The sequence below is a fragment of the Balaenoptera physalus genome, assembly GCF_965194825.1.
Source record: "Balaenoptera physalus genome assembly, chromosome: 14".
Classification (NCBI taxonomy): Eukaryota; Metazoa; Chordata; class Mammalia; order Artiodactyla; family Balaenopteridae; genus Balaenoptera; species Balaenoptera physalus.
This window is the reverse complement of record NC_138893.1, coordinates 53,780,134-53,801,439: the sequence shown is the minus strand read 5'-3', so window position 1 is coordinate 53,801,439 and position 21,306 is coordinate 53,780,134. Positions and strand designations below refer to the sequence as shown.

Below are 21,306 nucleotides of genomic sequence, written 5' to 3'. Positions count from 1 at the left end.
TCTACACTGTGGGCCCGCACCCTCCAGCGTGGGTCCAGAGTGGTCCAGGGCACCCTTGTTGGGACCATCCAGGAACATCACAGGGTCCCTGAGCAGACTGAAGGCGGGCGGGTGGGCGGGCAGGCGGGCAGCTACCTGAGCACCGGAACTTCTTGCTCTTGATCTGCCCGATGCGCTTGTTGGCAAGGCGCCGGGGGCTGGCGCAGCGGGCCCCGCTGGTCTCGATGGGGTTGGTACGCAGGAAGTCCGCCAGCCACTTGAGGTTACAGTCGCAGATGAAAGGGTTCTGGGCCAGATGCCTGTCCAAAGGGGGCGGATGGGAGATCAGAGACAAAGCTGCACAGTTGTGCTGACCGCCACCTGGATGGGGCCTCACTGCTTGCTAGTGGCCAGAGCCCACCTGGCCCTGGGGAGAAATGCACCATCTGGGCACAGCACCTGGGGGTGCCCACCACCTGTGGAGAAGTCTTACCAGAGCCTCACAGTGGGGATGGAACTCCACAGCCTGGAGCTTCCAGCTGTCCCTTCAAGCCTCACTCTGTCCCGTCTCCTTCTACTCACCTGTCCCTCCCTCTGCCCTGTGACAAACAGGAGTGGAGGCAGGAGCAACCTAGAGACCGGCCAGGGCACCTCTGTCCTTCCAAGGGCAAGGTGATGGAATGGACATTAGAACCCAAGACCTCAGCATCCAGCGGCCTTTGGACCCCACCGGTGCCATGAGTCCTGGACTGTCCCCTCCCTGTGGCTTTGGGCAGCAGCAGCCTCTTTCCCACAGCCTCTGTCAAGAAGGGGCTGGGGCCAGGGTGGCAAGGCTGGGCCTGCAGCTGGGGTAGGAGGTCTCAAAGTGCCTGCTGCGGCCCCTCAGCTTTCCATGGAATCTCCGTTCCTACCCCAGGCCATAGGGGCTGTCCCCTCTTGACCATTTTACAGGCCGTCTCTTGACACAGGGAAACTCAGAAAGCATTACTGAGTAGCTACTTATTGGGGAACCACTCATATCTTCTTGCTGGCTCCCCGTGTTACCCGTAGGATAAATGTGGGGCGGGGGCAGCTGACAGGTGATACTAGCTGAGGGAACCCGGGTCACTGTAAGTGACCACAGGGGTGTCTTTCCCATTGGCCCTGACCGCCCTGCAGGCTCAGACCAGCCACATCTGAACCACCCAGCAGCCGGCTTGCCCACCTGTGTCTGGGCCAATGCGGCACTGCGTGCCCTGCTTTCTACACCGAGACAGCCCAGGAAAAGAATCCAGCACCTGTCCTGGCTACTGTTCCCAAGAGCCAATGCTTCTGCATGGGGCCAGCTCAGAGGACTCGCCATGCCGTGGCTACTTTTCCTCCATCTAATGCCATTAATTCAAGTCATCTACATATTGGCCTCAGCCCAGGCTCTTGCTAGGGCCACACAGCTCTCTCCAAGCAGAGGCACGAGCCCTTGCCCACAGTCTGCGCTCAGCTCAGCTCAGACCTTGGCCACTCTCTCTCCATCCATCCCCTCCTGGGCTCCGCCCTCTGGCCACTGGTCAGTATGCTTGGTGACAGCTTTCCCTGCCCAGCTGTCCTTGCCGCTCCCCTTTGCAGCACCCGCCCCACTTTCCTGCCTGAGTCCTGGCTCCTCTCAGCTCCACCAGGTGGGCCAGGCCCCTCCCACCCCTTCTGCATCCCGTTGGATGGTTTGTTTCCCCGACTTAAACTGCCAGTTTGCACAGCGAAGATGTGTGTGTGCTGACTCCCCAGGGCAGAGTTCGTAGCTAATCTAAAGTACACCAGGATTCAGGGATTGCTCTGGGATCCTTCCACCCGCCCCATCCACATCTGTTTGTGCCTTAGTACACAGCCTCTGCCTGAATGAATTGCTTCCCTCTATCACAATCTTGGCAGAAAACTCTGTTTAAAATCAACTCAATTATGTTGTTCAGGCACGTATTAAAATGTCCAAGGGGTGCAGAGTAGAATACATCGTTTTTAAGAACAGGCTATTTTTGTCAAAAGCAACCTACAAAACTTCAATCACCCACCGAGGCAAGTGGCTTCTGTATAAACTTAAGTATCTGCCATAAAGTAGAATTTTTAGAAGGTGTAAAGAGCAGGGAACTGGGGAGAGAAAATGCTCAGGAGGAAGAAAAAAATCTGTTTGGGAAAAGATAATCATGTTAAAGGCACACCCAGAAATAGGCTGCACATGTGGCCAGACAATTATCTCCATGGACATTTCTGATAGTGGAAGGTAGAAGGGGAGACCGATTCCCAGCCTCTTTCTTGGATTAAGCATTAAGAAGTCACAACTAAAAATCTTTTGGGCAGATACTCAACATCATTAGTCAAATTAAACCCACAACGAGCTACCACTTCAAACCCACTAGGATGGCTATAATCATAAAGAAAATCGATACCAAGTGTGGGCAAGGATGTAGAGAAACTGGAACCTTCATAACATTGCTGGTGGGAATGTAAAATGTATAGCCACTTTGGAAAACAGTGGCAGTTTCTTAAAAGGTTAAATATCAATTTCCCATGTGACCCAGAAATTCCAAGAGAAATGAAACCCTTTGTCCTCACAAAGATGTGTAAGAAAATGTTCACAACAGCATTATTCATAATGGTCCCAAAGTGGGAATGATCCAAATGTCCAACAGTGAGGAAGGATAAACAAAATGTGCATACAATCGAAAATTATTTGGCAATAAAAAGGAACAAATACTGTTATTGGGTTGGCCAAAAAGTGCCTTCGGTTTTTAAGTAAAAATAAAAGACACATTTTTCATTTTCACCAAGAACTTTATTAAACAATGTATTCACCCTTTTGTTCCACTACCTTCTGCCATTTTTCAGGCAACTTCATAATTCCATCTTCCCAAAACTTTTTATCTTTTTGAGCAAGAAACTGTTACAGGTGCTTTTTACCATCTTCCAGGGAATTGAAATCTTTTCCATTAAGAGAATTTTGTAAAGACTGAAATAAATGGAAATCCGAAGGCGGATGAATCAGAACTTCCCAGCCAAGCTGTAACAGTTTTTGCCTGGTCATCAAAGAAACATGCGTTCTTGTGTTATCCTGATGGAAGATTATGCGTTTTCTGTTGACTAATTCTGGATGCTTTTTGTCAAGTGCTGCTTTCAGTTGGTCTAATTGGGAGCAGTACTTGTTGGAATTAATCGTTTGGTTTTCCGGAAGGAGCTCATAATAGAGGACTCCCTTCCAATCCCACCATATACACACATCACCTTCTTTGGATGAAGACCGGCCTTTGGTGTGGTAGGTGGTGGTTCATTTCACTTGCCCCATGATCTCTTCTGTTCCACATTGTTGTACAGTATCCACTTTTCATTGCCCGTCACAATTTGTTTTAAAAACGGAACGTTTTCATTACGTTTCAGTAGAGAATCGCATGCGGAAATATGGTCAAGAAGGTTTTTTCACTTAACTTATGTGGAACCCAAACATCAAAGCAATTCATATAACCAAGCTGGTGCAAATGATTTTCAATGCTTGATTTGGATATTTTGAGTATGTCGGTTATCTTCCTCGCAGTATAATGTTGATTGTTCTCAATTATTGTTTCAATTTGATCGCTATAAACTTCAACTGGTCTACCTGACCGTGGAGCATCGTCCAGCAAGAAATCTCCAGCACAGAACTCCACAAATCACTTTTGACACGTTCGATCAGTCACAGCACCTTCTCCATACACTGCACAAATCTTTTTGTGCGTTTCAGTTGCTTTTTTACTTTCTTGAAATAATGAAGCACAGTATGCCAAAAATGTTGCTTTTGTTCTTCCATCTTCAATATTGAAATGGCTACACAAAAATTCATCAATTTTGATAAGTTTTTAAAAAAATGCACGCTGATATGACAGCTGTCACAATACAGTCTAACAAAATTGTTTTGAATGAAGTTAAAGACAACTAAGCACTACTAGAGCCATCTTACGGAAAAAACCGAAAGAACCTTTTGGTCAACCCAATACATACTTGCAATGTGAAGGAATCTCAAAAACATTATGCTAAGCAAAAGAAGTCAGTCACAAAAGATATATCACATAAGTCCATTTTTATGAAATATCTAGAAAAGGCAAATCTATAGAGACAGAAATTAGATTAGTGCTTGCCTGGGGTTGGGCTGGAAATAGGAATTGATTGCAAATGGGCACAAGGGATTTTGGAGGATAATGGAAAATGTTCTAAAATTGAATTGTAGTGATAGTTGAACAACTGTAAATTTACTAAAAATCACTGAATTGTACACTCAGAACAGGTGAATTTTATGGTATGTAAGTTATACCTCATTAAAGCTTTAAAAAAAATTTTTTTTTAATCACTTGGGGCAAGTAAAACTACAAAATCAATACTGTGACACATGGCACTCACCCACAGATCTTGGAGCTATAAACAAATCAAGCAAGACTTTGTAAGTTTAAATCCGCTCAGTTCTGACATAAGACTCGGCCAAGGGTTTAACTATCTGAGGCTGTAATAACAATATCTGATTGTACCTTGGATTTGTATTTTTTTAATTCTTGTTCTGAATTGTACTTCAGTTGTCAATATATAATAGTTGTTCACGAAGTTCAGTGTTGCTTTACAGCCTTAACAATGAGGTCTATTCTTAGGGTAAAAGCACAATTTAGGGGCAAGTTAACTAATTTCTCAGTGCCAGTGAAGAGATGCCTGAGACCAAATCCCTGCTCTACTAGATGTTATGTGACCTAGGGTGAGTCTGCCTCTGCCTCAGTTTCCTTATAAGTAAGGCAAGGATGATAGAACCTTCATTCATAGGTCATTGTAAGTATTAAGTAAGATAATACGCGCAAAGAACAGTGTCTTGGCCTTCAGTAATAAACAGCGGTGACTATCGTTACTATCAGTATTACTACTATTACCATCTCTCGTATGGGAAACCTTCCTGTTCTAACACTCTGCTCCAGCTTTGTGCCCTACTATTGCCTTGGTGGAAGTGGCCAAGATCTCAGGGATGGTACCTAGGAGGGCAGAAGCACTCCTGAAATCCAGCCAGGTAAGTGGACACAGGCAGAGGCCGCCCCTGGTGAGCACAATCCATTTGATGTTCTAGCTCCCCTTCCACCTTGAAAGCGAGACATCTCCTCACATGAGACGCTCAGCCCCATTCCCCATCCCCAAGGCTTTCCTGCATGTGTGTCCCCGGCCCTGAAATCTCCTTAGCGCATTGCTCTCAGATGTTCTGCCAGCTCCGTAAAATAATCCACCTTGCCAATGTCTCCCTGTGACCTCTCATTTCACATACTTGGCAAGATTTCCCCGTGGTGCTCCCTCCCCCTCTCCCTGGCTATAAGTAAATTAATTAGCAGGAGTGGGCTGCTGGCGGGTATGTGGGCTCTAATGAGTTTGTCTTCATGGCTGACATGCCTGCTGATGTGCAGGGTCCCAAGGGAGCAGGAGCTGTACTTTCTACTCGATCTGTTTCACACTCATCCCAGCACTCGTGCAGATCTTAGCTGACGGAGAGCACTGCCCAGCGGGCAAACAGTGGCAGGGATGGCAACGACAACAATGGCCATGGTAATATTCATAATAAATGCCCATCAGGCACGCATCACAGGACCCACGGGTCAGCACGCTGAGTCAAACTGCAGGCTCAGAACTAAAGATGTGGAGTGTAGTGCCTGAGTTCAACCAAATAGTAGGAGAGAAGTTTCCCTATACAGAAGCATTCCAGCTAAAAAATAAGGACTCCTTTAAAGCATAACTGCAACAGCATTATCAAATGAAGAAGGAATGTTAGAATTCACATATCACCATTTCAGGATCCCTAATGAACAAGTGGGTCTAGGCATTGAAATCAATGACTGTGTTTATCACAAAAAGAAAAAAAAAAACAGATATCGTGAGCCTCCTGTTGAAAGTACACAATACTATGACGTCATCTTGCCAGAAAAAGAAAAAATACCTGAACCTGACCCAAGCTCCTAGATGAAATTTTCTATCTGCAGGACCTAGAGAGAACAGAGGAACGTGTGAAACTACACCACAGGGGATGCAATAAGCAAATCCAGACTGTGGGGAGCTCTATGGATCCAATAAAGCAGTGTCTTCAACAAATAACATGCAAGGAAAAAGGAAATGGAGACCACACCTATAGATTAAAAACAACTTAAGTAACACATCAACCAGTATCCACCAATTGTACTGCATAGGCATTTATTTATTTATTTGTTTATCTACCTATTTATTTATTTATTTATTTATTTATGAGGGAGGGGATTTTAAAATGCTCTTTATTTTAAAAAAATTTTTAATGTACAGAAATCTCTTGCATTCCTATACACTAACAACGAAAAGTCTGAAAGAGAAATTAAGGAAACAATCCCATTTACCATTGCAACAGAAAGAATAAAATACCTAGGAATAAACCTTCCTAGAATTGTTGCTCTTTTAATTTTTAATTTATAATCAACATTGCTGTCACTGTATTTCATTTAAGACATTATCAACTGCAAGATGCACTATTATTTTATGTATTATCAAGAAAGAACAAAACGCTGCCAATTAAACATGCCATCAATTGTAATATGCATCCCAATTCCACATTCCTATGAAGAAGATGATATCCACATTTTATGAATGAGTAAACTGAGCCCCAGAGAAGCTAATTAACTTGCCCAGGGCCACACAGCCAGTAAGGAGCATAGCTGGAATCTGAACCCAGGATTGTCTAACTCAGAATCCGTCCTCTACCAGAGGCCATACCCGGTGAGCCAAAGGCACAGGCCAAGACCGCTGCCTGTACCTGGAGGCTGTTACCTCCCCTAGGTCCACCTGCTGGGGTGGGGGGAGGGGGAGGGCAAGAGGGCACTCACAAGGTCTGGATGGCCCGCAGGGAGGTGAAGGTGCCCTTGGCGAGACTCTGGATCTTGTTGTCATACAGGGAGAGCAGTGAGAGGTTCTGCAGGTCCTGGAAGGTGTTGGGCCGGATGCAGTTGATCTTGTTGGCATTCAGGAGCCTGTGGGCAGAGCCAGGGCCAGGTGGTGAGGGGAGAGGCACAGAATTGGACTCATCATGTCCTAGGCACCTTCCTAGGCACCAAGCATGCGTTATGTCAGGGAGGAGTCCACGGAAGCAGGTGCAGGGGATCTGGCCCTCTGTGTGTCCACTCCACGCAGAGGAGCTCCGGCTGCCTTCTCTGTGCACAGGGACCATTTAGTCCCCCACGTTTCTCTCTTTCAAGGCACTGCTAGAGGTGCCCAATGGGATTCTGGGACAGCAGAGAGCACAGTGGCCAAGTCACCTCCCAAAGGCATTTGGGGGTATCCTTCTCCCCTTCTGCTGGGTTTCCCAGGAGCTGAGAGGGAGCATTTGGCTTCTGTGCTTCTTGGGTTCTGGGAGAGAATCCTTGCCCTAACACTCAGGGCTCAAGGAGGCTGACCTGGGCCTGGGTGTCCTCCTTCAGAAGACAACTCTGCCCCCAACCACACCGAGCTCAGCAGGAACACAGCTCGCATCTCAGGAGCCTCTCAGCTCAGGCATCCTGCAATCAGCTCTGCATCCACCTCTCCTTCCCTCTCTGGCCTCTGCAGAGCCCCCTAGACTCTCACAGCCTTGCCAGGCCTGCCATCCCCCAAGGTCCTTGCCTCCCACACCCCAAAGAGGCCGAAAGAGAGGCCGGAGGAATACTGCACCCCCTCCGTGGGTCCCACCCAAGGTCACTCGCATTTGGGTCCTTACAGGAGCTGTAGGGTGAACAGGCCTCCAAACACTCCCCGGGGGAGGTCTGTGATCTTGTTCCCATAGAGGACCCTGGAGAGAAGGCAGCAGAAAGGAGAGTTAGAGGACAGCCCGGCAGGCCGGGGCACAGCTCTGCAAATCCTGCCCACACAATGGTACCACCCCTATGCCTTTCACACGCCAGGCCCCAGCAGTGTAGGCTTGTTTTAACAGTGGCCAGCAGATGGCAGTAAAGTGCGACAGGAAGGGGTGGCTGGTCCCTAGTCTGCACAAAGGTGCCCTATGGGCTAGAGGCAGCATGATGCCCAGCACCGCGGGAGCACACCTCCCTCACTCTCTGCCCTCACACACGGATCCCACAGAAGCCTGCGAGGGCCCCTTCCGGGGAACCTCATGGGAAGTTAACCTGGTTGGGGATCCAAAGGGAGACTGTTCAAAGAGAAGAAAATCCCAAGGGCAGGAAAAATTAACATATTTTCAGGGAATTACAAGCAAAAACTGGAATGCCAGACGGCCCGTGCGGTATGAGCGCCAGCACGTCAAGCGAGTCTTTCCAGCACAGACAAAACACCAGAAGGAAACAGACCAAAGTGTTAGCTGTGCTGAGATCTGGTGGCAGGATTGCGAGTGGGTTGTTTTATGCTTTAGAATTTTCAAAGTTTTCTACATGGAGCATGAATTCCATATATAATCAGAAAAAATGCAAAGGTTCAAAAAAGACAGGCAGGCAGAAATGGGTTCAGACAGATGGTGAAAGCATCATGGGGGCCTGGGGAGAGGGGTGTATTACGTTCCAATCTCACAAGCGGCCCCCCCAGCCACCCCCGGAAACATTCTGAGTAAAAACAGAGTGTGCCATCTCTGAGATCGTTCTTGGAGGACGGCATAGCAGGAGCTAAGTAGGATCCCGGTTGGCCCATGTGGAGAGCTCCAGTGTGGCTTGAGTGGAGGAAAAAAATGGGACAGTAGCTTGGATTTTACCCAGCCAGCACCAGGAAGCCTCTGAGACATCATCAGACTCCCACTGGAAAGATCCCTCCATCTGCTGTGTGGAGTAATGCAGGGGGCAGGAATTGAGGCAGGGGGACCAGGTCAGGGCCTGACAAGGTGGACACTGTCAATGTGCACTTTTTGCATGACCTCAGCATGAAAGTTCCTATATGGTGAGGGGGCGGCTGCGACCAGATACCCATGAGCAACTGGAACCCACTTAGATGGGCTACTGTCACGTTCCAACTTAGGAGGAGATTCACTCACTTTTCAGAGGAAGACCCTGCATTTTGGCAGCCACCTTCAGGATCTGATGGCTCAGCCAAGGACAGTGACCCATCACCAGGCTGTCGTGTACAGCTGTGTAGGTTGCACACTGCACCGTTTTAGGGGTGCCATTCCCAACGGCCCCACGCACTACCTTGGACTCTATTCCAAGAGAAGAGGGTGCACACAGAAGACACTGAGCTAACAGCCTCTGCACTGCCCCAGGGGGAGTTCCATTCTGTTCCACTTCCTAGGTCCCAAATCAACGCCGAGCCCATGTCCAGTGCTGCCAAGGGACAGGTGAAAATACTCATTCCTAAGGCAAATGAATGGCCCCCATCAACAGGGAGCTAGCCTGACTATAGGACACCCTGAGTTCACTCTCTATGGAGACAAAGTACCATGGGACCTCAGAGAGTGAGGGGCTTAGTGACCCTGGGAGTGCAAGCAAGGGTTCTTGGAAAAAGAGATGAAGTAACATTTCCGAGATTAATTTTCAATGCCGCACAACGTTTTGTAGATTGATGGATCCCCAACAAACTGTTGAGGGAAGGGAAATACTGGACAGGGTGGGGGGAGCAGGGTAGGCAGGAAACAGTCTTCACAATCACTCATTACAACTTGAGGTCAGAGCACGTTTGGGACAAAAGATATAAGCTGTGGCAGATTTCACAACTGGAGCTGGTGGTTGCCGCCGTTATAGGACCCAGGCAAGGCTTAGGAGAACGGAGTGCTGGGCTTCTGTGGGGAGGCGGGGCCAACATGAAGGCTGGGCTGAGTCAGATGACTGCCACAAAGAAGGCTGGGAAAATCCCCACCGCAGAAGGGAGAGCATCACAGTTGCCAGGGGCAACAGCTCTGCCTAGCTTTTCCATGCACTCAGCCCTTGACTCCCTCCTCCCCCTCCCAGCTGCAGAGGGTCCACAAAGAGGAAGGGAAAGCTGGGTACAGCCACCCTGGTCACTGCAGCCAGAGGGAGACCCACTGAGGCTGTGCTCCTTCTCTAGCGCCCACCAGAGGGGCCCTGAGCCCTGGGCCCTGCCAGCCTCCTTGGGGGATGCCCTGGACCACTACAGAGCCTTGGCACTGCTACTCACAGCGAGTTCAGGGACCGGAGGCCCTGGAAGGCGTCGGGCGCGATCTCCGAGATCTGGTTGTTGCTCAAGTCTCTGCAAGGTGAGCAGAGGAGAGACGGCGGCTGAATCCCTCAGTGGCCAGCAAGCCCTGCCTGTCCCCCCTACCTCCCAGATACCACAGGAGGGCAAGGGTTTCTTTGAAATTAGGAAAGAGAAGGGCCAGCTCCCCTATCTACCCGAAAAACCCACGACTGGCCACTATTTCCCTGTGCAATCCAAGGGTCATGCACGGGCGGGTACCCCAGCTTTCCCCTACACACACCCCTCACAGCCTCAACTGCTCCTATCGGTGCTCAAGCTGAAATGGTCAGCTCTGGTCACGTGCCAGACTCGGACTCAGCATCCTATTTAGGCCACATGACAGCCCTTCGAGGAGGTCGCACCACCGCCATCCCCATGTCACAGATGAGCCTGGTACGAAGGCCAGATGATGGCTTTGCCGAGGGCTCAGCCACGGCAGGCAGAGTCAGGACCAGCCCCGGGCCTGTGGCCTGCCTGCTCCAGGCTTAGCCCCATGCTGACCCCCAGGAAACAGCAGGAGGCACTCACATCCTCCGAAGCTTTCTGTAGGGAGAGAAGGCTCCGGGGGGGATGGACTTGATCCCATTGAGCTCCAGGCGGCTGCAGAGAGAAAACACAGAGGAAGAACAAGGGCAGGTCACCCCACCCCTGCCGTTGCCCAAACCAGACCCTTTGCCTGCCAGCCCCTGCTCCCACCCTCCATCTGGAGTAGGGGGGCTGGCACAGACAGAGAAAATGGACAGGTTTTCGAGCTCCATTATCCCAGGCTGCCATGGCTGAAAGGGGCTCACGAATGATGCTATACTAAGAAACCAATTCTTTTTTTTTTTTTTTTTGGCTGCACCGCGGGGCTTGCAGGATCTTAGCGCCCCGACCAGGGATTGAACCCGTGCCCCCTGCAGTGGAAGCAAGGAGTCTTAACCACTGGACCGCCAGGGAAGTCCCTAAGAAACCAATTCTAGCAGACTCACCCAGCTGGGCTGGACAGATGGACCACAGAGGGATACCCCTCTCCAACCCTCCAGAGTTGCCAGCCTTGGGCAGACAACCTGGCCCAGCTGAGGCAAAGCATGTCTTCTCCGTTTGCACTGAGGGGCCTCAGGGCAAGCCTTGGGGTAGCACCTGCACTGGCTCTTCACTGGACCACCACAGCCTGGCCTGGCCTGAGGGGTGCATCCCAGCGCCTGCCCTGCCTGTACTTACATCTCCGTCATGGTCTCGGGCAGGTTGGCGGGGATGGCGGTGAGGCCTTTGCCACGACAATCCACGATGCCATTGCTACAGGTGCACATGGCTGGGCAGGAGCCGGAGGAGAGGGTGCAGGAGGGCACGTGCCCTGCCTCCCCCTGGCCTGTGGAAACAGTGGGCTGTGACCTCAGGGGGCCCGGGGTCAGGACCTCCCTTCCTAGATACGGACTGATGGATGGGGACAAGGTGTTTCTCTAGATGAGGATGAACCAGAGGAGATCACCAAGGACCATGATGTAACTCTGCGGGTGCCTGGTACATAGCAGGTACTTGTTTGCTGAACTTGAATCTGAACATAACTGTGCTGCATGAGCATGTGATTTGCACGCTCGGAAATCCTACCCTCAGTTCTGAGGCTCCAGGTTCTAATCCAAGTCACTCAACACTTCTGGCCTGAGTATGACAAGGACCATGTTAATTGAGCACTTACTCTGTGCCACATGCCATAATAAGTGTTGTACATGCAGAATCTCATTGAATCCTACTGCAAAGAGCATGAAATCATTGTGGCCACTTCACAGGTGAGAAAACTGAGTCCTCAACATTAATTAACTAGCACATGGAATTCACACATCCTCAACATTAATTAATAGCACATGGAATCTCACCACATAGGTGGTGAGATCAGGGTGAAGCCCAGTGTCTGATGTAAGGACCCACACTTTTTAAAACCGAGGTATCATCGGTTATGCCAAGTGCACCATCGTAAGTGTATAGCTGGCTGAATTTCCACATGTGGGTACCGCCACAGAACCACCCCCTCGACATGGAATATTTCCATCACCCAGGAAGGTTCCCTCATGCTCCTTCCCTGAGCTAGCCGCTATTCTGAGATCTATCATCAAAGATTTGCTCTGCTTGTTTGTGGACTTCACATAAAGGAAACCAGACAGAAGGCTCTCTTGCATCTGGCTTCTTTCACTCAACGTAAAATCTCCGAGATTTACCCATGTTGTTGTGTAGTTTGTTCTTTTTTATTGCTGACTCATAGTCTATTGTATGGATATGCCATCATTGGCTAATCCAATCTCCTGTTGGTGGACATCTGGGCAATCTCCAAGTCTGGGATATTATGAAAAACGCTGCTTGGATGTTCCTGGACGTGTGCTTGGCAGAACATGTGCACATACCTAGCAGTGGAGCTGCAGAATCACGTCTCACACACACCGCAGCCCTGAGCACAGCGGTGTTCGAGCGCAGTCTCGGGGGCTGCCGGTGCTGAGGAGGAGGGGACAGCCACCCCACCCCACCCCCGAGCCTCACCCTGAGGGGAGGAGGCCGAGCTCTGTGTGGCTGGCGGGCTCAGATCCACAGGCTTGGGAGGAATGGGCAGCCCCTAATCCTCTGTCACGGATCTGTGAGCCTGTCATTCACTCAGCAAACATTCCTTGAGCATCTATCTCTCTGTGTCAAGTGTGAGCAAAGTACTAAGAAATGGCCAGAGAACACAGCACAGGTACCCATGCTTTCATGGACTTTGCAATCAGTCTATGCGGGACTCCCTCTGGGGCCAGGGGAGGCTCCCTGGGCCCTGCAGGTTGAGGAGGAGGAGGGGGCAGCAAGGCGGGGAGGATGTAACCAGCAGGGACACAGCCTGCCAGGAGGCCAGGGTGGGAGGCACCCGCTCCCGGGAGGGGCAGAGGCAGGCACGACTGAGACGCAACCGTGAGGAAGCCACCAGGCAGAGGAGGCAGAGGTGACCTCGTCCAGCCTCGCAGAGCTGGAGGGCGGTTTGGACTCTCCTAGGAGCACTGAAAGGCCAGGTAAGGACAAAGCTACAGTGACCAGCCCGAAGCTGTGGGTCTCTTTAGGTCTTTCTGGCTGCAGTATGGAGATTGGAGGGGCCAGAAAGGAAGTGGGCTGGCCAGGCAGGAGGCTCTCACAGGACCCCAGGTGGAAGATGGAGGTACGGACTCCGGAGTCCATTTCACTTCGAACCAAGGCTAGAAGGCCCAATTTAATGACTTTTCAAGATAGCAGGGGTGAGACAATGGGGGATGGGAGAGGTGGTAACAGGAGGGGGCAAGGAGTGGGTGGAGTGAGGGGTGGGAGGTGAGGGGCAGGAGCACCGGGTAGAAGCAAAGGAGCAAAAGGGAGACGTTGGGTAGAAGGGATGGGATGGAAGGGGACAATGGGTAGGGGACAGGAAAGAAGTGATGGGTAGGAGACAGGAGGGGAAGTGCAGTGGAGGCAAGAGGTGATGTGGAGACACAGGTGATGGATGAGACCACGGATGGGGAAGGAGGAGGAGAACAGTGAGGACAGGACACAATGAGTAGGGACAGGAGAGAACACGGGTGAGGGCAGGAGATGCTGAGATGCCCTCATCCCATCCATGGATGAGGACAGGAGGTCACGGGTGGGCCAGATGTTAATGCGTGGTGACAGGAGGTTAGTGGGAGGGAACGGGAGGTGGGGCAGGGGGCAAGCGAAGGGCAGCCGGGAGCCCCAGCAGGGCCTGCACCCACCTGAGCAGCTGAACTCACTCTTCTGGACCTCGGCCACGTTGAGGCCGCGCAGGCTGGCAGGGCCCGAGCACTGCGTGAAGAGCCCGATGGTTGGCCGCTGCCTCAGCCACTGGGAGAGCCAGGCCAGGTGGCAGTCGCAGAACAGGTGGTTGGAGTGCAGGCGGCTGCGGGGGGAGGGAGGGGTCAGGGTGGCTCACGACCTACCTGGGCCCCCAGCCCCTGGCCGCACAGCGGGAGCCCCTTCGCCCACAGGGCAGGGGGCCGAGCCCCTGGCGCTCCACTCAGTCCAGGCACGGCCTACACGCAGTCAGCTGCGCAGCTCAGCCCCGACTTGGGGATTACCTGCAGCAGCGGGAAACTTCCCAGCAGCTGCCCCTTCCCTCCCAGTGGGCTCGGCGGGTGAGAGGGGGCACCCCTTTGGCTGGAGTGTGCCCAATGAAGATGCACCTCACCGAGCTCACGCAGACCCACTGCCCAAATCACTTAACTCATCTTCAAACACAAAAACAAATCATTTGTTGTCCCAGGAAAACATCAACTATAAATGACATTCAACGTCCTTCCGTTGTAGATCACCTCCCCCTCCCCCAACTCCACTCAGCCCCCGCCCTGAGGTGGCCTGCGGGGGTGCAGAGGAGGCCGAGCTCCTTCCCCTCCGCCCCGGCACCTCCCCTGCCCGGCACTGTGCTCGCGGCCAGCCCGGGCTGACTCACAAGGTCCGCAGCCTGGGCATGTGGTTGAAGCTGGACACGGGGATGGTGGTGATGCTGTTGTTATTCAGGGTCCTGAACGAGGGAAGCCAGAGTCACTGAGCGTCCGCCCAGCCGCAAGCTGCGCGGGAAGGAGGGGCACAGCTTCTCCCTCACACTGCGGCTCGAGTCCACCCTCGAGGTGACCAGCCTGCGCTGGACCCGGGGGCTACGCCGGAGAGCCACCCTCAGGGAAAGCCCTGAGCTGTGATGAAGAGGCAGCTGCACCACAGACCCCCCAGGCTGGTAGGACAGGGGAGGGGGTGGTCCATAGAAGGTGAGGATGGGTGCAGGCTCGGGCTGGCCTGGAAGAAAGCGTGGGGTTTGGACAGACAGAGGGAGAAAGGCGAGGCACTGCAGCCTTGTGTGTTAGAAACTCCAGAGAGACACGGCCACTCGCCCTGGGCTTCATCATGAGCAGTTTAAGCCTGGGTCACACTGCCACAGCCATGACCCCAGGAGTACACGTCCTTCCGTCCTTAGCGACAAGTCTAGGAGAGCAGAGAGCACGGCCTCTGCCCTGGGCCTGGCACCCACCTCCCAGGCCTCCCGCCTCCTGTGGGGCTTCCCAGCCCGAACGCCAGCTGCCTGGGCCTCAGCGCCCGTGATGGCCAGCTCTCCTGCCTCCATTTCCCTTCCTGTGTTTTACTTACAGCACTTCCAGCCCCCGCAGAGCCCGGAAAGCTCCTTCCTCAATGCAGCTGATCTGGTTCTTGTCCAGCTGTCTGTGAAGCAAAGGAAGGTTACAGAGAGGATGGCACGTTGCCTACAGCGGGGATGTCCAGACATTTTGATCAACCACTCCATTAGTTTAAAAAAAAAAAGCCCTGACCCCAATCATTTGTCCAGTACATATGTGTTGATCCAAATAGTAAATGTTAATAAAAGCTTAAATTCTTTCCTATTTTTAGTTAAAACAGTAAGTATAAATAAGTTATATTATACTCCTCTCCCCAACCTTGCATATTTCCTGGGGAGCAGGCACCGCCCCCACTTCGGAGACCACCTAGAGGGTGCTTGCTGGTGGCCGTAAAATCAGAGTCTGTCACAGGAGCCATGGCAGCCACAGCCGGCAAACAGATTTCAGCCTGAGTGCCAAGTGAGACCGACTCACAGTGGCTACCTGGACCGCTGCTTCCAGAATAAACTGAAGCTGTGATTGGGCTCCTTGGGAAAGAATGCGGTGATCAATTACCAATGTCTACTACAGGCACGAGGGTCAGGGAGTGACAAGCATGCCAGGCATTTGCCATCACTATGGCAGTCAGACCTGGGGTGGGGTGGAGTGTAAGCCTGGACCAGAATAAATCTGAGTAATAGAAATAAACCATTATATTTAAAGAGCATTCGGCTTCCCTGGTGGCGCAGTGGTTAAGAGTCCGCCTGCCAATGCAGGGGACACGGGTTCAAGCCCTGGTCTGGGAAGATCCCACATGCTGCGGAGCAACGAAGCCCGTGCGCCACGACTACTAAGCCTGCGCTCTAGAGCCCGTGAGCCACAACTACTGAGCCCGCGTGCCACAACTACTGAAGCCTGTGCGCCTAGAGCCTGTGTTCCGCAACAAGAGAAGCCACCGCAGAGAGAGGCCCGCGCACCGCCAACGAAGAGTAGCCCCTGCTCACCGCAACTAGAGAAAAGCCCGCGCGCAGTAACGAAGACCCAACGCAGCCAAAAATAAAATAAAATAAATAAATTTTAAAAAATAGCATTCAACAAAGTGTATTTATTTCCGTATCTCATTTAAGCCTCAGAGCAAGCTTGTGAGATAAATATGATGTCCCCATTTTGCAAAACAATATATAGAGGCTCAGTGAAGTTAACTGACTTGCAGCAACTTATACAATATGGACCTGCAAGAAAACATTCAGACCCAGCTCTCCCCACCCACTGGAGGGCAAGGGCACAGAGACTGTCCATTGCAATGGAACAAGAACATCACCCAACACCCCACAGTTCATGACACTCCCTTCAACCTGGCCCCCAAAGGATGCCTGTTTCCTCCAGCCCCAGACTGTTCCAGAAGACCATGCTGGCACGAGCCATCTCAGAGCCCAGACCAGCTCCTTGGCTGCCTGGACCACAGGGCTTGGGGAGACCCATAAAGATGCTGACAGGGGTGGCCCGACAGTCCCCAAGCCCCTCTCCCTCCCAGGCCCATACTCACAAATTTTTGAGGTCTGTGGCTCCACGAAAAGCCTTTCTTGGGATGGCTTGGATGGTGTTCTCACTCAGGTCCCTGCGAGGACAAAGCCAGAGGGAGAACACTGTCAGAAAAGGTTTCTCCAGAGTGCCCTGATGAGTCAGGGAGGTCAAGCAGGCCAGACAGTGCCCAGACCAGACACAGCTGTATCCCAGCACCTGGGACAGTGCTTGGCATGCAAAGATCACTGGGTGAACATTTGTCGAATGAATGAATGAGTGAATAAATGAGCTGGAACTCGGTCCCCAGCCACCTCCCCTTCTCTGGGCAGAGGGGTTGCAGCTGGAGGGTGCAGCCTGGGGCAGCAGGGATCAGCTCTGCCAGCCCCCAAGCCTGCCCACCAGACCCACCGGGGTCAGCTCAGCCCCCAAGGCATCGTCCAGGGCTGCAAAGGAGCAAGCAAAGAAGGAGCTTCTCGACGGGGCCCACAGCTGCCCTGAGACCTATGGCGAGTCTACCTACCGTTCCTGATCTGTTTTACTGATCAGGAATGGGGGCTTCAGAAGAAGGCACAGCTGGACCCCAGATAACCCAGCCAGTAGGCGGCCCACCCAGGTTGTGAACTCCAGATCCCGTGGTCTCGGGGACTGCAGGGAGCAGGGCAGCCACTGAGCCTGGATCCACACAGGGGTCTGAGCACGCTGGCCTAGGGACTGCCATGCTGCATCCCTGCCCTGGGGCTTGGAGGGCAGGGACCTCGGAGGACTCCATCACCTCCCCATTATTAATGTCCTGAAGTGAGGGAGAAGGCGTTGCAGGGACTCAGCAACTCAGCTTCTGCTCCCCAGCAGGATTGGGCCTCAGGCACCTGTCCAGCTGCCTCTCCTCCCTCCCTCAATCCTCACTGCAGACTTTTACAAACGCCCCTTTGCTTCCCACCGTGCTGATAACAACCGCCCCCCCAACGCCTGCACCGTCCAGCACGTCACAAGTGCGCCTGAGCCTCGCACTAACCATGGGACAAATACTGTTGCCGTCTCCCTTTCACAAAGGACGAGAGGGAGGCTCAGAGAAGTTCCACAGCTTTTTTGAGGCAACACTGGCGGGTGGCGGCTCCAGAATCTGAAACTGGCAGTCAGGTTCCAGAGCCTCCCCTCGCACAGCAGCCCCAGGAGGAACTGCGACCTCAGACGGCCAGGGTTGCCTGTCCCCACGTGGGACGGACAGTTCTTCAGACCCCGGACCCTCCTCCTGGGCCAGGCCCATGGGGCTTTGACCATCTCCATCTTTTCAACCATTCACCCCACAGGCCTCAGGGTTCACCTCAAACCTGAGAACACAGCCCACAGGGCCACTCAGCGCACTGTCCCCTGAGCTGCGGGAACCGCTCCCCTCTGCCTGGGTTTTTCTGCTGAGACAACAAAACAGAAGCATCGCAGCAGAGCGCATGGGGCCCTGACTTCAGAAAGGCAGGTTCGAATCCCGGTTCCCCACCTCCTGGCTGTGCATCTGTGGCTCAGCCTTTCCCTCCTGAGCCCCAGTTTCCTTGTGTGCAAAGTGGGGGAATAGAAGCCTTGCAAGGCCTGCCCCGCAAACCCCCCAAAACCCTGCCCCCTGCACAGAGTGTCAGCCAACCTCTGTGAGCTCCCTCCCCTCCAAACCGCCACCCCTCCTGTCCCCCAGCTAACCAGCCCCAAGCACCTGTGGTCCAAAGGGGCTTTGTCACCATCACACCCCCTGTTCCCTGCTCGGTCTCTCCTTGAAGGAAAGCGTCTCAAGCCTGTGACACAGCCTCTCCTCTCTCTCCTCCAAAACTACATTCCCGCTGTGTCTGGCTTCACTATAACCGGCCTGTGTCTGTCCCTTAATTTGACAGCAGCTTCTCCCCCCTCTCCCCCCGGCCTCCCAGGTTTCAGAAGGATGGAGGGTGCCCAGGAGTGGGGACCTCTGGCAGCACCCTCATCTCAGCCCTAGCTAGCAGTTCGCCCTTCAGCCAAGCCTGGGAGGAAACTCTGGGCTGACAACTCACAACCATTATTCCGTTTAATCCTCACTACAATCCTGCAAGGAAGGTTTCTCCTTTGTATCGACTAGTTTATTGATTTAGGCCAACCTTGTTCCAGAAAGGCTTTAAGGTGACTTACAGGGATTTATAAAACAGCAAGAGAGCAGGAGTAAAAAGTAGGGCAAAGAAAAGACAAATCAATATCGGACACCAAGCGTGCAGCACCACGTGATCCACACAGCTGCCTGGTCGGGACAGGGGGTAGGTCCTAAGCTTTCTGAGAGCTGATGTGAAAAGGGAAAACTGGTCAGTTAACTGCATCCCCGATATATGTATAAATTCAAAAGAACCAGTTTCTCGGGAGTAGAGCTGTTTTGGGCACTAAGATGAGACGAGAATTTCTCCAGGGGTCTTTATGAAAAATGACTGTGTGTCCTAATCAATAACGCTAGATCCTTACAATAAATGGGTTTCAAGTGTCTGTTTCTTATAATAACATCACATCAAAGTATGATTCAGGCAGAGCAATTCTATGAGGATGCACACCAGGAGCTAAGTGGGGAAGGAAGGGGCAGGAACGGTCTGTCAAAGGCAGGAGGCATCGAGCCTGGCATGATCCAGGAGTAGCTGAGAGCAGGAGGTGCTGGGAAGAGAGTGTTGGCAGGAAAAAGCCTTGCAGACCAGAGAAGGCGACAGGTTAGACCAGAGAGGGGTGTGATCTGATGGCCTTTTAGACATGGCTCTGGGGCACCAAAACTTATAGAGAAAAGACGCTGCCCCCAGTGGACACCAAGTGCCAATTATTGACGTGAGGGTCCAGGGGTGGGTGTGGATCCACCAGGGCCAGGCCACAGTAGTGAGCTGGTGCTCACACTGTTAAAATGAGTACAGGAAACTGAATTTGAGACCTTAAAGAGGTCAGCCTCTAGACCAGAGGGAAACAGGTGAGCCTTGGAAGGCGGAGGAAAATGCAGAGTGCTGACAGCAGAGAGGGCGGTGGAGAGAGCCCGAACTCTGCAACGGAAGGATCGAAGTTCAGTTCCTGCTTCTGCCATTTACAGCAGAAGTTACACGCCTGAGAGCTTCAATTTCCCTATTTGTAATATGGGGATTAAAATATCTACCACGCAGGGCTTTGAAGAAGATTAAGAGAGTTCATGTAAATATTTACGCTTCTGTTCTAGTATCTCCATTTGGCAATATTTAAGAAATGCTGGGGACTTCTTTGGTGGTCCAATGGTTAAGACTTTGCCTTCAAATGCAGCGGGTGCAGGTTCGATCCCTGGTCGGGTGGGGGCTAAGATCCTACATGACTCGGGGCCAAAAAACCAAAACATAAAACAGAAGCAGTATTGTAACAAATTCAATAAAGACTTTAAAAATGGTCCACATTTTAAAAAATCTTTTAAAAAAATAAAAAATAAAACTCTTAAGAAAAAAAAAAAGAAAAAAAGAAATGCAGGCTTTTGTCCCACCTTCATTAAGCACAGTCCGCCTATCCCTTTGCTAAGGTTCTGACTGTTGTTTCCAGTTATCTCACTAGGGGGCGCCAAAAGCCTTCCCCGGACTTGGGTGCTTGCTCAGCCATTTGGCAAACCCAAACAAAGCTATTCTTTTTTTTGCCCCGTTGATCCCCTACCTGGTCAACAACTGTCTTGTCTTTCCCAAACCTCTTTGAAATAAAGTTTCTCATATCCATTTTCACCAGGTTGGCATGCAAACTTCAAATGTACCACCTACAACTTTTCTCATCATATTTTCCCAGGCCCTGAGCCTCCTTTTTCTCTCTGAAACTTGATCGATGTTGCCCTATTCTTCTCCCTCGGTGACCTTGTCAGAGACCCTGAAGTGAGGTGCGTGGCCTGGGGTGTGTCAGGGCAGAATGAGATACACTGAGAGAGGCCATCCTGGAAGAGGGAGGGCTCTGGAGCTGGAAGGACAAACCAAAACCCGGAGCAGCTGGTGGCCCGATCCTGGCCAGGGGGAAGCACAGGGCACAGAGCCACAGGGCGGACAGCAGCTCAGAAGGACGCCTCAGGCAGGACAGCGAGAAGCAGATTCGAGAGCAGGGATGCAGCAACCAGACAAGGGACCGGCTGGGGACAGATTCTACGAGAAAGGATAAGGTCCTAGATTTCTGACAAGCTCCCAGGGGATACAGATGCTGCTAGTCCAGGAAGCACACACTGAGAGGCCAGGGCATAGAGGAGAACGCCCACAGCTCAGTGTCACCCTGGAGACTTGGGTTCAACGAGCCCTGTCTCACCCACTTAAATCATGTGGTCTTGGGTGAGTCACTAACCTCTCTGGACTCAGTTTTCTCATCTGCAAAATGGGGGTGAGAAGTGGTACCTACCTTGCAGGCTCTGATGTGATAGGCACTGGGTGCTCTCACCCCTGCCCATGACTCCACATGTGCTGCCGTTCCTTCATTGCCTCGAATCCCTCCTGCCACAGGACCTCTGCACTTCCGTTCCCTCTGCCGAGACTATTCTTCCTTCACTCTTGAGGAGGAATGGTAACTCCTATTCATGCTCACATCTCAGTCTACAGACACCTCCTCTGACGGCTCCCTC

The 21,306-nt window shown here is 52.0% G+C and overlaps 1 protein-coding gene across 2 annotated transcripts in view; it reads right to left on the bottom strand.

Moving 5' to 3' along the window:
- SLIT1 (slit guidance ligand 1) overlaps positions 1-21,306 on the bottom strand; it is a 185,701-nt gene that overhangs the window by 53,962 nt on the left and 110,433 nt on the right. For both annotated transcript variants that reach the window (XM_082423631.1, XM_082423632.1), the window contains exons 5-14: positions 16,750-16,821; positions 15,238-15,309; positions 14,549-14,620; positions 13,836-13,999; positions 11,323-11,470; positions 10,648-10,719; positions 10,060-10,131; positions 7,706-7,777; positions 6,840-6,983; positions 136-299 (exon numbers count right to left, since the gene is read on the bottom strand). In XM_082423631.1, the coding sequence (XP_082279757.1) occupies positions 136-299; positions 6,840-6,983; positions 7,706-7,777; positions 10,060-10,131; positions 10,648-10,719; positions 11,323-11,470; positions 13,836-13,999; positions 14,549-14,620; positions 15,238-15,309; positions 16,750-16,821 (1,052 nt within the window). The remainder of the gene's footprint in view (positions 1-135; positions 300-6,839; positions 6,984-7,705; positions 7,778-10,059; positions 10,132-10,647; positions 10,720-11,322; positions 11,471-13,835; positions 14,000-14,548; positions 14,621-15,237; positions 15,310-16,749; positions 16,822-21,306) is intronic.